Below are 16,567 nucleotides of genomic sequence, written 5' to 3'. Positions count from 1 at the left end.
ATGCTCAGTCTAGGGATTTTTTTTTTTTTTTTAGTCTAGGGACATTTTTGCCTCTCTGTTGAGGCAAAAGCCTTTTCAGTGCTGTACCTGCTGTCACCCCCATGAATCATGAGGTTTTCCATTCTGGCTGGTGAGAACCACCCTACTAAGGGGTTGATACTTAACCTTTCATATGGCAGCTCCCTCACGTGCATACGCTGATCAGTACTCAGCCTAAGGCCTGGGGTCCCGTCCCGCCCCCCACTCATCTCCGGAGGTCTCTGTGCAGCTTTTTCCTTCTCAGTACTCTGCCCCAGACTCCCAGCTCTGTCTTCTTAATTCACAGAGACCAGTGGTCTTTGCATGGGTTCCCCGTCCCTGATCCATGGCCTGGAAAGTCTCTCTAGGCAGAGGTCAGGTCCTTTATTGCCTGATGTCTAATGATTTGAAGACAGTTTCATATATTTTGTCTTTTTTAGTTTTAAGTGGAAGCGTAAACTGGATCCCAGTTACTCCGTCTTGATTGTCTTCTTTGTGTATTACTAGTTGATTTCCAAAACCAAGTTTATTTACATCTACAAATGGTACAACTTTCTTCACAAGAAAGTTGTACATGAAAAGTGCATTCTCATAACACTATATAAATGTTAATAGTAATGACTTCCCTACTAGATAGTTGTGGAGCTGGGATTCGAAGCCTGGACATTGGGCTCCAAGGTTGTCCTCCTAATAGCGATGCTGATTTGGCCATTGCCTGGCTCCACAGGGTGTATCAGTTATCTGTTCTCATGTTGACACACACCAAGCCAGTCAGCTCAGGAGCACACAGAGTTCACGGCCTCGCGGGCTGTTTTGTGCTCTTAGCCGGTCTTGGTAGGTTCTCCGTGCCTCTGTGGTTCCAGGAAGCTTTGCTCATCTCACATGTCTGGTGGCTTTGAAAGCCCTCGTTCAACATTCTAACATTTTTTAAAGTTTGGCTATGTTTTTCCTCTGGAGTTTTTTTTCATTGGCTGTATGACTTGCATGATATTTGTTCCATTCCTTCTGTGCTGCTTATAATTATTTTTAGTGCTTCAGTGATACTGTGTTATGACAGCAAGAGTCTTTAGAATATATACTAATGCATTGAAGACAAACCACTACTATACAGTAGGGGCTTTGCTTTTTGCATGTAATCTTGGTGCATGAGTGGCATGCTGGAATTTTCTGGTGAACTTAGCCCTGCTATGCATTTGCTGTTGTTAGCTTTGGTATACTCTTCTTTTCCCCTTTGTTTACCGAGCACCTTTTTTTATTTAAAGGTGGATATTTTGGCTCAGATTGGTTGTATTGAAAGTCTCAGCCAATCACCACCTTCTTCATCTTCTCCTTCTCCTTCTTCTTCCATAAATAAGGTAAAATTCAAACTTGAATGAAAGAGGAAATAAACATTTAAAAACCCTAGAAGTAATCCTTTTTTTCCCAAGTGAGGTGATTGTTTCAGCTAAAGTATCTTACTGAAGCTCTTCTTGGGGGCATGGCAACATAGAATGTGGGACATATAGGAGTTGGAAGGGCAATTGGGATTTATACTTTGGAGACCTTTTAGCTGAGACTTTTGATGAGACTCGATTAATGGATTTATTCCATGGACAGCAAGGTCTAATGAAGGATTTTTAATCACGGAGTTGACAGAGTCTGGATGGCTTTGGTACCGTAAAGGGTGGGGAAAGAAGAGAATGATGACATTGCTCAGTAGAAAGAGAGGAGGGAGGGCTGGGAGAAAAGGATAGGAGAGGTCCCTCAGAGTTTGAAACCTTAGCGGAGGAACATAGTGCATTATCGTGCGACCAAATGTCTGCAGGTGAGGGACAAAAGGGGTTCTTGGAATTGACGGCAAAGAAGTCAGAGGCCAAAGGATCATTAAGCCAAATCATTGTGTAGCTCAGTTTGTTGCAGTAGGTGTTAGGCTTTGAAGAAAAGCAAGATCTCAGCATTTAGCACACAGAAAATGTGCCAAGACCCCCAAGAATTATGAGTTGCTTTGGAACTTTATGGCAAAACAGTTCTGTCTTCTTCCTCTTTCTCTTATGTATCTGAAGGAAACAGATCTTTGGCTAAAATAGAAAGTATCCTAAGTGCCTATAATCACTTATTTAATTCAAAGTTTCTCTATTAATGTGATCTGGCATTGAAGCCATTTGGAAATATAACTGATCTTTTCCTCTAAAGCATAAACTAATGGGGATTTACTCAAAGATTACCAGTCTTCATTCTTTTCTTTATACTCTAGATGAGCCCCCATGTAGTAAGATAACCACTACCGAATGCGTACCATGTGCCAGATATTGTGTTAGGTGCTTTATATGCATTATATCATTGAATCCCTACAGAAATATTATGAGGAAGTTTATGATGTTATATCCATTCTATAAGAGTGGAAACTAAGAGAGATGAAGAACATTGCCCAAGTTCATACAGCTAGTAAGTGGTAAAGCTGGGATTCAAACCCAGATAGACAGCCTCTAGAGCTTTAGCTCTTAACTGCTGCACCCATGAGAAATTTACATCAGTCAAATTTCTACAGTTTCATAAGGGATTTAAAATTCAACCAGTGGGCCAGTGGTCTTATCCTTGCCCCCTTTTACCCCATATTATGTATTTGCAAGATGCACAGCTTTGCTAACGATTATCTCAGGAATACCCTTCGCTCCCCACCCCACCGTGGCCACTCAGACTCCATTCTCTGTCTTTCTGCTCTACAGGCTCCGTTCAGCAGATACATTTAGATTGTCTCATGATGTAAAGACAATGTAAATGTATTTCTTTGTTTTGTCTTATGAGGCTAGGATAGCTTTTAAATTTAGAGTGCCAGATGTAGAGAATGGACTTGAGGACACGGTGGGGGGAGGGTAAGCTGGGACGAAGTGAGAGAGTAGCATTGACATATATACGCTACCAAATGTAAAATGGATGGCTAGTGGGAAGCAGCCGCATAGCGCAGGGAGATCAGCTTGGTGCTTTGTGACCACCTAGAGGGTTGGGATAGGGAAAGTGGGAGGGAAACGCAAGAGGGAGGGGATCTGGGGACATGGGTATGCATACGGCTGATTCGCTTTGTTATACAGCACAAACTTAACGCAACGTTGTAAAGCAATTACACTCCAATAAAGATGTAAAAAAAAAAATTTAGAGTGCTAAATCAGCAAATGTGTTGACTACATTGCTTCTGGCATCAGGGAGCATTTAATTTAGTTAGAGTGGGAGTTAGGGGGCGAGTCAGACATAATCAGCCAGTTCCAGTGCAAGACAGGTGAAAATACATTCATAATAGAGATCCAGACAAACATGTGAGTGTTTGTGAGTGTTTTAATTTAGCAAGTAATTTACTAAACACTTAATACGTGTAGGCCCCATGTTCATAGGCAACAAGAAATCACTGGTGACCCTGATGGGCACAGACCTTCTCTTGTCCCTTGCGTGCATCCTCATGGAGTTCAGAAGACAATGTTTGTATGTGCAAGTTTTGTTTGTTGGATTTTCCAACCTTTGCTAGAACTTAAAGCATAGGAAAGTTAAGTGAACTTCATAGCGAATAATCATATACTCGCCTTCTAGATTTTACCATTAACATTTTACTGTTCTTTATCACACATATGTCCATCCCTCTGTCCATCTGTACCTGTCAGTATCTTCCAGCTTTTCTACAGTGTACTGATACGCTTTTATAACTGGGAAGGCATTGTTATTTTAAGAGCATGGTAGTGCTGAAAATCACTTATTCTGTGGTCGTCCACAGCCAGTTATTTTCCTAGAAGAGACTCAAGTCGGTATACATGAGGAAAATCTGATTTCCCTCTTTGTGAAATAATACTAATGTTATGAAGGTTAGATGAATATCTAGAGAATAATAGATATAATAATCTATTATTATTAGAATAATATCTACTTCATACAAATGACCAAGAAGATCACAGTTAGCCACTTTAAGTAAAATAAAAAATTTGAGTGTTTGCCACTTTATGTAAGGCACTTTGAGAATCTTTTAGGGGAGGTGTTTGCCCGTGACTTGCTAGTGGGAATGACTAACTGATATGCCAATGACTCTAACGGAAGACTAACTTTGGGAGAAAGTGGAAGGATGTGACTGAATGTCAGCCAGCAGGCGGAGGCCAGCGCCCTCCGTGGGGTGGGACTGGGCCAGAATCTAGGAAGGTGAGGTAGAAGGCTTTGCATGCAGATGGAGAGCAGGGCCTGAGCAAAGGCAAGGACACAGGAAAGTCTGGGAAACTGCGGGCTGAAGCACAGAGTGAGGGTTAGTGGCAAGTAGTGAGGACAAGGAATGTCATGGAAGGAAAAGTTAGGATCTTAATTGATGGACTAAGGAGTTTGGAATCTATTCTGTGGTCAGTGAGGTCTAATGAACGGTTTTTAATTAAAGTGTTTGATAGAATCGGGAGGGGTTTGGTGCCCTGAAAGGAGGGGAAAGAAGAGGATGAAAACATTGAAGGAAAGCTGGAAGAAAGTAGAGAAGAGGTATGGACTATTGTGTGACCAGATGCCTGCAGTTAAGGGACAGAAGGGTTATTGGGAGTTGAAAGCAAAGGAGCCAGAGACCGAAGTACAGGAAGGGTGGGTTCAGAGAGAAGCAGACCATGAAGGCTTTGTGAGCTGGTTGTTAGTTATTGATATTAAGGAGGGACCCCGGAGGTCACCTGAGAGAGAGAGAGTGAGTAAAAAGTCAATGATAGAAGCTGGAGAGATTGCCAGTTGGTCAGGTTTTGAAAGATTTATCAGTAGGAGTCAAGTTGAAACAAGATAGAAGGAATGTTCCAGGAAAAAAAACAGAGAAAAGCAAAGTTATTAGATTTGCCAACAAGGATTTCATAACCCAGGTAGAGAGCCCTGGTGGCGCAGTGGTTGAGAATCTGCCTGCCAATGCAGGGGACACGGGTTCGAGCCCTGGTCTGGGAAGATCCCACATGCCGCGGAGCGACTAGGCCCGTGAGCCACAATTGCTGAGCCTGTGCGTCTGGAGCCTGTGCTCCGCAACAAGAGAGGCCGCGATAGTGAGAGACCCACGCACCGCGATGAAGAGTGGCCCCCGCTTGCCGCAACTAGAGAAAGCCCTCGCACAGAAACGAAGACCCAACACAGCCATCCATAAATAAATAAATAAATAAATAAATATTTAAAATAAATAAATAAAGCAGATAATTTTAAAAAAAGATTGTACACGTAACCAAATAAGATAGCAATTATTGTAAAGAATAATATATATATTATTAACAATAATATTATTGTAAGCAATAATATATATATTAATAGTAATATATATATTATATGTTTGTATAAACAAAGTAGTTTTTAAAAGAACTATCATGTTATGTGTTTCTGTCGTAATAAGTTTTAATTTTTTAAGGATACTTGGCGATGAGTTTCATATCCCATTTCTTCCTCAGTATTGATGAAAACCTTCGACAGTTTGCTAACACGATCTTACTGTCATGGCAGTGCTGAACTTTCACTCATCCTGTTGTTCTAGTTATAACCCTTCTGTTCCTTTTCCTCAGTAGTTTATAGAAATGCTAGACAGTGAATGCCTGTACTTACTGTCATCTTACTATCCAAAATTTCTGTACCTTTTGAAGTTTTTAATTCTAAAAACAAAACCTCATAGTTTAGTTTGGAGAGCACAGAGTATATGTTGCTGAATAAAACACCCCTGCTTAAAGAAAACTATGGAAGGAAGGGCTTCTCTTAAATGAAGTGTGATTGTCAGGCCCTGAGCACGGCAGCCTTCATTTCCAGTCTGCACTAGAGTGGCTTGAGAGCAGCTCCGCGTCGGCCGTATGTTCGAGAAATTCACAGTCATAAGGATGAATGTCTTTCTGCTATTAATATTTGACTTCAGGCAGAATCACTAGTAACTTCATTTTTTTTTTCTTGAAGGTATAGAGATGTTAGAATGAAATCATAGTTCCTCTTGTAAAACATACACTGTTTTTGATGCTTCTGGTCGGTGGCAGGCAGTTATCCACCCTGTATGTCAATTGATGGAGAGGGAAAAAAAGACCAACCATGATAGCATTCTAAAACATTAGAGAGGTGTATGAGGCCGTTTGGGTAATTTTCTTACAAATCTCAATCTCTCTCTCTCTCTCTCTCTCTAACTAACCCCCAAATTTTTATGTGAGAAGGAAGACTTGAGTAAAGAGAAAAATTTGCTATTCCATGTTCGTGAATAAATAGATTAAGTATTGAAATTTTTTTAAAGGCACTATTTGTTTTCCCTGAGTTTATCTGTAAATTTAAGGTGATTCAAATGAAAATCAGCACATTTTTTAAACTTGACATGCTAATGCTAAAACTAAAGATTGTTTTAGTTTTAAAACATGAAGCTGATGCTAAAAATGTGTAAAAATAAACCGATAAAAGATGTTATGGTAAAGTACTAACGGTATTCTCTCTAGTGGACTCCAAAGTAGCTTGGTACTAGTATGAATAGATTACTAGGATAGAATAGAGTCCAGAAATAGGCCCAAGTCCAGTATACGATAAAGGTGAATTTCAGATCAGTGGAGGAAAATAGATTATTCATTAAGTGGTATTAGGACAACAGAATGACTACAGGAAAAAATTAAGCTGGATTCCTATATTTTTTCATATACTGAAGTAAATTCCATACAGGTTGAAGATTTAAAATTTAAAAATTAAGGAAACAAAAAACAAAAAACTGGTTGCCTCAGGGCTGGGTGGGCCAGGGGTGAGAGGTGGGTTATAGGTACTCTTATTGCAGTACTCCTTGATATTGGGTGCCATGTATTGCCCACTCCAAAATTCTGTTTATAATATTAATAATTAAACTATAAAATTATGCTAAGGAATAATGGGAGAAAATATTTTTAAAATAGTTTTGGCGTATGGTAGCCCCATTTTATGCAAGACACCACCCCTTGGCGTGTAGTAGGAGTATAGGAATGTGACTGTACAATCTCCTTGGAAAGCAGTTTGACAGAATCTATCCACTCTAAGTGCACACTTGTGCACTTTCCCAGCAATTTTTCTTCTGGGAATTTCACATACATCTATTGGACATGTGAGGAAAGATGTACAAGGATGTGCATTGCAGCATTATTTACAGTAGCAAAATACTGCAAACAAGATAAATGAGCATCAGCATATGCTGTTTAGATGCTGGGAAATAAATACAGTGGAATTCTATGGAGTCATGTAAAAGAATGATGTCATCCATGTGCTGCTGTACCTAGGAGAATGTTTTAAGCTATTAAATGGAAAAACAAAAGAAAAGTGCAGAGCAGAAAGTATAATTTGGGCTCACATAATATGTTTAAAAGCAAAAAGGCTCTCTCTGCATGGCATGTTTAAGTATATACAAGGAATTTGTTAGGAGTCATTATCTCTGAGAGAATGACTGGCATTTTAAGGTGGTAGGAATATTTTTTAAATTTCATATCTTTTTATACTATTTGAATTTTTTCTTACTGGGAACATATTACCTTTTCAAATAAAAATTAAAGCAGTTAAAAATACAACTGATTACTATCAAGCAGTGAAAGTGAATAAAACATATTCTTACCAGCAAGTATAATCTCAAAAACATAATGTTAAGTGAAAGAAAAAGACAGCTTGCAAAGAGATACATACAGTACAGTGTTGTTCAGGTTAGTTTGAAAAATGTAAAGCATTTGTTATTTATGAATACGTTACATATTCCATTACATACGCAGTGGAAGTATAAGAACGTGCACAGGAATGAGAACAGGTTCAGAAAAGTAGTTGCTTGGGGGAAGGAAAAAGAAAGGGAGTTTCTTTGTTATTGGTTGTAAAGTTCCTAAGCAAATATGGCAAACTGTTAACAGTAAAATTCGGTTGATCCTGTCTTTTGTGCTTTCCTACATGTTTCTAAAATTTTATTATTTAAATTTTAAATTGTTTTAAATTTCTATCCGTTTTTTCAGCACCCCAATTCAATTGTTATGTGATTCCTACTGAATTGAGTAATGCTTTCTAGAAGTCACGAATACGCTCTCCTTTTTTACCCCTAACATCAGGTCAGCAGTGGCAATGACCCCTGGTCAGCCTGGAATGCTTCCAAATCTGGAAACTGGGAAAGCTCGGATGGCTGGGGAGCCAAGCCCGAGGGGACTGCAGCCCAAAGAAACACCTCCAACAACTGGGACACTGCCTTTGGTCATCCCCAGGCCTACCAGGGACCAGGTGAGGAAGAGGGCTCTGCTGATGATGGAGCCCATCCACCCTTAAAGGGCGTCGGAGTTAAAATAGATTTAATCAAAGGAACTGTTCTCAGGTGCTCTTATTCACTAATAGCAAACTTATTTTTCTGGGTCAAAATGTAGGTCGTTTTTAATTATGGTCTTTAGTCCACTCTCAGTTACCTGTCAAGGAGTCACAAATGCAAATGCTTGCAGGGGCCAGGTTCATAAAGCAGAACAACAGCGCGACCCTGTGGGGCGGGGCTGCAGAAGACGGAGGTGGGCAGCTGTGCTCTAGCCGGCGGGTTGATGCCATTGCAGGAGAACTGAGCTAGTGTTCCTGGACCACCACAGTTCCAGAGAGACTAGAAATCTCGATTTTCGTCTCATCTTGCCACTTTAAAATCTTAGCTACTAACACACATTTGGGCCAAAAAAATGTGCACGCAGATTGAATATGGTTCACCGCCACATTCAGTGGTTTATGGTCACATGGTTTATGACCTCTAACGTAGCGGTTCAGTCTTTTCCTTAACTACCTGTTTGACTCCCAGGTTCTTAATGGAAATACTGAGGCAAAAGAGGCATTTCTAAAAGGAGAAACAATTGAGGAATTAAGAAAGGCGATTTATGTCTGTTCTGAAATTAAGAGATCCACCCGTTATTTTTTAATGATCCCTGTATGAGCAGATTTTGCCAAGAACTGAATGTGCTAAACAGCAGGAGACTTGCATGCAGGAGCCATAAAGGGCACAGGTGCTGGTTTCCAGCTCCCACTCATAGACGGGAGGTGGGCCGCTGCAGGACCAGGAGTCGCGGGCTGGGTAGAAACGTTGAGACTAGACTGCTGACATCTGCTTCTGTAGTAACTTGGCGTGGCTCCAGGACTCTTGGCCCAGATCCTTCTAGTACCTTCTATTCTCTTCTTTTTTTCGTTTTGGCATTTGTCTCTGGGCTTCTCGTGGCGGCACTCTAAGGGTGGAGATCCCAGGGCAATTTCCTGCCTAATGCTAAAGGGACTCCTCAGGCCATCAGAGGTGGAGACAGAGGCACAGAACAGTGGAAGAGGAAGGGAGGGAGGGAGGAAAGCCGGCAGCACCTCATCTGACACAGAGATTATTGTTAGAATGTTAGGCTCCTGATGCTGGTCAGTTACTACTTCTCTCTCGTTTCTTTCTCTTTCTCCTCCACCCCCTTGTCCTTCTCTCACCTTTATTATTATTAGTGTTAAACAATTCCTTTTTAAAACTCTGGGAAAACCATAATTCAAAAAGAGTCATGTACCAAAATGTTCATTGCAGCTCTATTTACAGTAGCCAGGACAGGGAAGCAACCTAAGTGTCCCATCGACAGGTGAATGGATAAAGAAGATGTGGCACATATATACAATGGAATATTACTCAGCCATAAAAAGAAACGAAACTGAGTTATTTGTAGTGAGGTGGATGGACCTAGAGTCTGTCATACACAGTGAAGTAAGTCAGAAAGAGAAAAACAAATACCGTATGCTAACACATATATATGGAATCTAAGAAAAAAAAAAAAAGGGTCATGAAGAACCTAAGGGCAAGACAGGAATAAAGGCACAGACCTACTAGAGAATGGACTTGAGGATATGGGGAGGGGGAAGGGTAAGCTGTGACAAAGTGAGAGAGTGGCACGGACATACATACACTACCAAACGTAAAATAGATAGCTAGTGGGAAGCAGCCGCATAGCACAGGAAGATCAGCTAGGTGCTTTATGACCACCTAGAGAGGTGGGATAGGAAGGGTGGGAGGGAGGGAGACGCAAGAGGGAAGAGATATGGGAACATATGTATATGTATAACTGATTCACTTTGTTATAAAGCAGAAACTAACACACCATTGTAAAGCAATTATACTCCAATAAAGATGTTAAAAAAAAAAAAAAAAAAACTCTATCACCTTTTTGTCCTCCCCAGTCTTTTGGCTTAAAGGGTATTTGATCTGCTTATTTGCAAGTTTATAAAGCTAGATTTATCAACGTATAGGCCTCTAGAAGGCCTTCCCTATATACCACAGAGTGTTTTTATAGTTGGCATTTATCTGAAGTTACTTGGACTAACAGCCCTCTTGAAGTTGTTTCTAACTTGTCTTTTGTGCTAAAAGGCCGAATCTTCAAGCCCCAAAACTGTCTGACTACAGAGCCTATACTCCTCACATCTTTATTATAATCCTGACCCCCCCCAGAAGATGAAGTCCTCCCATCTTTCTTCTGTCTTTCTCTACTGACGACCCTCTGTGCCCACCTCCAGCAACTGGCGACGACGATGACTGGGATGAAGACTGGGATGAGCCCAAGGCGTCGTCTCCCTACTTCAAGGATTCAGAGTCCGCGGAAGCAGGCGGGGCCCCGCGAGGAGGCAGCCGCGCCGGCGCCTCCTCCATGAAGCTGCCGCTTAACAAGTAGGTGTAAGGGGGTTGGGGCAGCGTGCGCTCTCTGTGGAAACGGGTACAAGATACAGAGAGGCTTTTTCTCTTTTCAGTGGTCTACAAAGTTTTGGGTGCAGTTTGATCATGCTTATTTTTTATTTGGCTCTTAGCTTGGAAGCTTCCTTTTTAAAAATTTTTTTTCATTTTAAAGTGAAATATATGTTCCATTTAATGATCTGCTAAATACTGCTTATTACCTTTATTAACTCATGACATATTAAGGTTTTTATTGCTGATGTCACAGGAAAGCTAAAAATCATCATGATAGCTTCCTTTTAAACATTTTACTGTTTATTGATCTTTTACCATGTGCCAGGCTTTGTGCAAAGCATTTTGTGTGTATTCTCTCATGCGACCCTCATATCCCTTTTGTGGTACATATAATCTCTGTTTTCTCTGGGAAAATGAAGCCCAGAGAGGTTAAGTAACTGCCCAAGTTCACACAGGTGGTAAGTGACCTAGTCGGGACTCCAATCCAGTCCCTCAGCTTCCTGAGCACACTCTCAACTACTATGTTTAATGTGTTTAAGACTTTGTTTTCACTTAGATTATTCTTATATTTTTTTAAAAAATGTTTGAACGGTCCTTGTAGAAACTGCTTAGCAGGAAAGCGTGTGGGAAAGGGTGAATATGGACACAGCCCTATGGAATTCCCTAGTAGAGAGTTCTGGATGAGTCTGTAGTTTACACCAGTGTAGCTTGAAGGAGATGTAGTTTTGTGACTTCCATATGATTTATCTTCAAGTACTCTTCTTACAGCAGTTATATTTAAAATAGTTTTTCTAAAATTACTCATACTTTTTCTCGGTGTTCCAAGTTCATGATTCCAAGCAGATATCAAGGAATGTTAATCTATGTCTGGAAAAAAATTGTAAACATGTTTGATATATATCTAGATACCAAGTTTCTAGGTCTCGTTGTACATGTGTATAAGTTTAATGAGCCCTGCAAGTTCTCCTTTGTATTTAAATACCGTCTGGTAATTAAATGAGTTATCTTTTAGCTCACACTTTTCCTGCATTTCTGTCCACTTTCTCCCATTGTGTATTTTCATACTCAGTTGCATGCATAATACAATCAGTCATTATTGACTGTATCCTATTTCTTAGAGTGAGGTTTGAAGTTCTCAATATGGTCTGTAGTGACGTACCTTACCCTCAGTTGTTCTTTAAACCTAAATACGAAGTATGTTTTGTTTTGTTTTTTTTCACACACACACACTGTATTTTATTTTTACAAGAGATAAATAGACTGACACCAAGCATTGTACATGGATGACCACAACAAAAGCAACAATGATTGCAATTACCAAACATGAAACACACTCATACTATGTCATAATATTGACATTCAGTCCAGTAATCCTCCACTGCAACAGCTCCTTTACTTTGCAGTGAAAATTGATTTGTATATTCTTTGCCTCTGAGTCCTTGTGGGATTTTTTTTTTTTTAATTCAGACAGAAAGTCACAAAAATTATACTCATCCTCATCAGTTCACTCAGTCCCATGTAATTAATTTTTTTTTTTCATCTTGATCTTTTGTTAGCACTTTTATGAGTTCATCAGTTTTTCATTAGAGTTCTGAAAATGCTTATTCATTCAGTTCAGCAGTACAGTCAGTTACCAGAAACCTGTACTTGTCAGAGTCTTTTCCATGAATTTCCTGAAGATGAAACCCTTTTATAGGAACATATTTGCAAAAGCATCAGAGTACACCCAGAACTGTCTGTAAATGACAAAAGACTTAAAAATGACCACGGTTAAAGATTTGATGAAAGTTCATAATAATGCAGTTGACAAGAAAATTAGTTATTTCTGAGATATACATTTTAAAGTAATAACTAGGATTATTACTTATAACATTATACCAGAACATATAAGATTTTTAGAAATTTCATGTAATGTCTGAAACATTTATATTAACATATTTCCATACATATTTCCATACAAATACAAATATAAGATTTTTAGAAATTTCATGTAATGTCTGAAACATTTATATTAACATATTTCCATGCAAATAACCCAATGAAAGTTTAGTATTAGTTGTTTTGTTTGTTTTTTTATACTGCAGGTTCTTATTAGGCATCAATTTTATACACATCAGTGTATACATGTCAATCCCAATCGCCCAATTCAGCACACCACCATCCCCACCCCACTGCAGTTTTCCCCCCTTGGTGTCCATATGTCCATTCTCTACATCTGTGTCTCAACTTCTGCCCTGCAAACTGGCTCATCTCTACCATTTTTCTAGGTTCCACATACATGCATTAATATACGATATTTGTTTTTCTCTTTCTGACTTACTTCACTCTGTATGACAGTCTCTAGATCCATCCACGTCTCAACAAATGACTCAATTTCGTTCCTTTTTATGGCTGAGTAATATTCCATTGTATATATGTACCACAACTTCTTTATCCATTCGTCTGTTGATGGGCATTTAGGTTGCTTCCATGACCTGGCTATTGTAAATAGTGCTGCAATGAACATTCGGGTGCATGTGTCTTTTTGAATTACGGTTTTCTCTGGGTATATGCCCAGTAGTGGGATTGCTGGGTCATATGGTAATTCTATTTTTAGTTTTTTAAGGAACTTCCATATTGTTCTCCATAGTGGCTGTATCAATTTACATTCCCACCAACAGTGCAAGAGGTTTCCCTTTTCTCCACACCCTCTCCAGCATTTGTTGTTTGTAGATTTTCTGATGATGCCCATTCTAACAGGAGTGAGGTGATACCTCATTGTAGTTTTGATTTGCATTTCTCTAATAATTAGTGATGTTGAGCATCTTTTCATGTGCTTCGTGGCCATCTGTATGTCTTCTTTGGAGAAATGTCTATTTAGGTCTTCTGCCCATTTTTGGATTGGGGTGTTTGTTTCTTTAATATTGAGCTGAATGAGCTGTTTATATATTTTGGAGATTAATCCTTTGTCCGTTGATTCATTTGCAAATATTTTCTCCCATTCTGAGGGTTGTCTTTTCGTCTTGTTTATGGTTTCCTTTGCTGTGCAAAAGCTTTGAAGTTTCATTAGGTCCCACTTGTTTATTTTTGTTTTTATTTCTATTACTCTAGGAGGTGGATCAAAAAAGATCTTGCTGTGATTTATGTCAAAGAGTGTTCTTCCTATGTTTTCCTCTAAGAGTTTTATAGTGTCCAGTCTTATATTTAGGTCTCTAATCCATTTTGAGTTTATTTTTGTGTATGGTGTTAGGCAGTTTTCTAATTTCATTCTTTTACATGTAGCTGTCCAGTTTTCCCAGCACCACTTATTGAAGAGACTGTCTTTTCTCCATTGTATATCTTTGCCTCCTTTGTCATAGATTAGTTGACCATAGGTGCGTGGGTTAATCTCTGGGCTTTCTATCTTGTTCCATTGATCTATGAATTGATCTATGAATTCTGTTTTTGTGCCAGTACCATATTGTCTTGAATACTGTAGCTTTGTAGTATAGTCTGAAGTCAGGGAGTCTGATTCCTCCAGCTCCATTTTTTTGCCTCAAGACTGCTTTGGCTATTCGGGGTCTTTTGTGTCTCCATACAAATTTTAAGATGATTTGTTCTAGCTCTGTAAAAAATGCCATTGGTAATTTGATAGGGATTGCATTGAATCTGTAGATTGCTTTGGGTAGTATACTCATTTTCACAATGTTGATTCTTCCAATCCAAGAACATGGTATATCTCTCCATCTGTTGGTATCATCTTTAATTTCTTTCATCAGTGTCTTATAGTTTTCTGCATACAGGTCTTTTGTCTCCCTAGGTAGGTTTATTCCTAGGTATTTTATTCTTTTTGTTGCAATGGTAAATGGGAGTGTTTCCATAATTTCTCTTTCAGATTTTTCATCATTAGTGTATAGGAATGCAAGAGATTTCTGTGCATTAATTTTGTATCCTGCAACTTTACCATATTCATTAATTAGCTCTAGCAGTTTTCTGGTGGCAGTTTTAGGATTCTCTATGTATAGTATCATGTCATCTGCAAACAGTGACAGTTTTACTTCTTCTTTTCCAATTTGTATTCCTTTTATTTCTTTTTCTTCTCTGATTGCCGTGGCTAGGACTTCCAGAACTATGTTGAATAATAGTGGTGAGAGTGGACATCCTTGTCTCGTTCCTGATCTTAGAGGAAATGCTTTCAGTTTTTCACCATTGAGAATGATGTTTGCTGTGGGTTTGTCATATGTGGCCTTTATTATGTTGAGGTAGGTTCCCTCTATGCCCACTTTCTGGAGAGTTTTTATCAGAAATGGGTGTTGAATTTTGTCAAAAGCTTTTTCTGTATCTATTGAGATGATCATATGGTTTTTATTCTTCAATTTGTTAATATGGTGTATCACATTGATTGATTTGCGTATATTGAAGAATCCTTGCATCCCTGGGATAAATCCCACTTGATCGTGGTGTATGATCCTTTTAATGTGTTGTTAGATTCTGTTTGCTAGTATTTTGTTGAGGATTTTTGCATCTATATTCATCAGTGATATTGGTCTGTAATTTTCTTTTTTTGTAGTGTCTTTGTCTGGTTTTGATATCAGGGTGATGGTGGCCTCATAGAATGAGTTTGGGAGTGTTCCTTCCTCTGCAATCTTTTGGAAGAGTTTGAGAAGGATGGGTGTTAGCTCTTCTCTAAATGTTTGATAGAATTCACCTGTGAAGCCATCTGGTCCTGGACTTTTGTTTGTTGGAAGATTTTTAATCACAGTTTCAATTTCATTACTTGTGATTGGTCTGTTCATATTTTCTATTTCTTCCTGGTTCAGCCTTGGAAGGTTATACCTTTCTAAGAATTTGTCCATTTCTTCCAGGTTGTCCATTTTATTGGCATAAAGTTGCTTGTAGTAGTCTCTTAGGATGCTTTGTATTTCTGCGGTGTCTGTTGTAACTTCTCTTTTTTCATTTCTGATTTTATTGATTTGAGTCCTCTCCCTCTTTTTCTTGATGAGTCTGGCTAATGGCTTATCAATTTCGTTTATCTTCTCAAAGAACCAACTTTTAGTTTTATTGATCTTTGCTATTGTTTTCTTTGTTTGTATTTCATTTATTTCTGCTCTGACCTTTATGATTTCTTTCCTTCTGCTAACTTTGGGTTTTGTTTGTTCTTCTTTCTCTAGTTTCTTTAGGTGTAAGGTTAGATTGTTTACTTGAGATTTTTCTTGTTTCTTTAGGTAGGCTTGTATAGCTATAAACTTCCCTCTTAGAACTGCTTTTGCTGCATCCCATAGGTTTTGGGTCGTCGTGTTTTCATTGTCATTTGTCTCTAGGTATTTTTTTATTTCCTCTTTGATTTCTTCAGTGATCTCTTGGTTATTTAGTAACGTATTGTTTAGCCTCCATGTGCTTGTCTTTTTTACGTTTTTTTCCCTGTAATTCATTTCTAATCTCATAGCGTTGTGGTCAGAAAAGATGCTTGATATGATTTCAATTTTCTTAAATTTACTGAGGCTTGATTTGTGACCCAAGATGTGATCTATCCTGGAGAATGTTCCGTGCGCACTTGAGAAGAACGTGTAATCTGCTGTTTTTGGATGGAATGTCCTATATATATCAATTAAATCTATCTGGTCTATTGTGTCATTTAAAGCTTCTGTTTCCTTATTTATTTTCATTTTGGATGATCTGTCCATTGGTGTAAGTGAGGTGTTAAAGTCCCGCACTATTATTGTGTTACTGTCGATTTCCTCTTTTATAGCTGTTAGCAGTTGCCTTATGTATTGAGGTGCTCCTATGTTGGGTGCATATATATTTATAATTGTTATATCTTCTTCTTGGATTGATCCCTGGATCATTATGTAGTGTCCTTCCTTGTCTCTTGTAACATTCTTTATTTTAAAGTCTATTTTATCTGATATGAGTATAGCTACTCCAGCTTTCTTTTGATTTCCATTTGCATGGAATATCTTTTTCCAT

The 16,567-nt window shown here is 38.8% G+C and overlaps 1 protein-coding gene across 1 annotated transcript in view; it reads left to right on the top strand.

Moving 5' to 3' along the window:
* SNX9 (sorting nexin 9) overlaps positions 1-16,567 on the top strand; it is a 98,862-nt gene that overhangs the window by 49,850 nt on the left and 32,445 nt on the right. The window contains exons 5-6 of the mRNA XM_068551051.1: positions 8,034-8,199; positions 10,474-10,624. Coding sequence (XP_068407152.1) covers positions 8,034-8,199; positions 10,474-10,624 — 317 coding nt within the window. The remainder of the gene's footprint in view (positions 1-8,033; positions 8,200-10,473; positions 10,625-16,567) is intronic.

The sequence above is a fragment of the Eschrichtius robustus genome, chromosome 9 (assembly GCF_028021215.1).
Source record: "Eschrichtius robustus isolate mEscRob2 chromosome 9, mEscRob2.pri, whole genome shotgun sequence".
Lineage (NCBI taxonomy): Eukaryota > Metazoa > Chordata > Mammalia > Artiodactyla > Eschrichtiidae > Eschrichtius > Eschrichtius robustus.
Note: the sequence above shows the minus strand (reverse complement) of the source record. Positions and strands in the feature narration are given on the sequence as shown.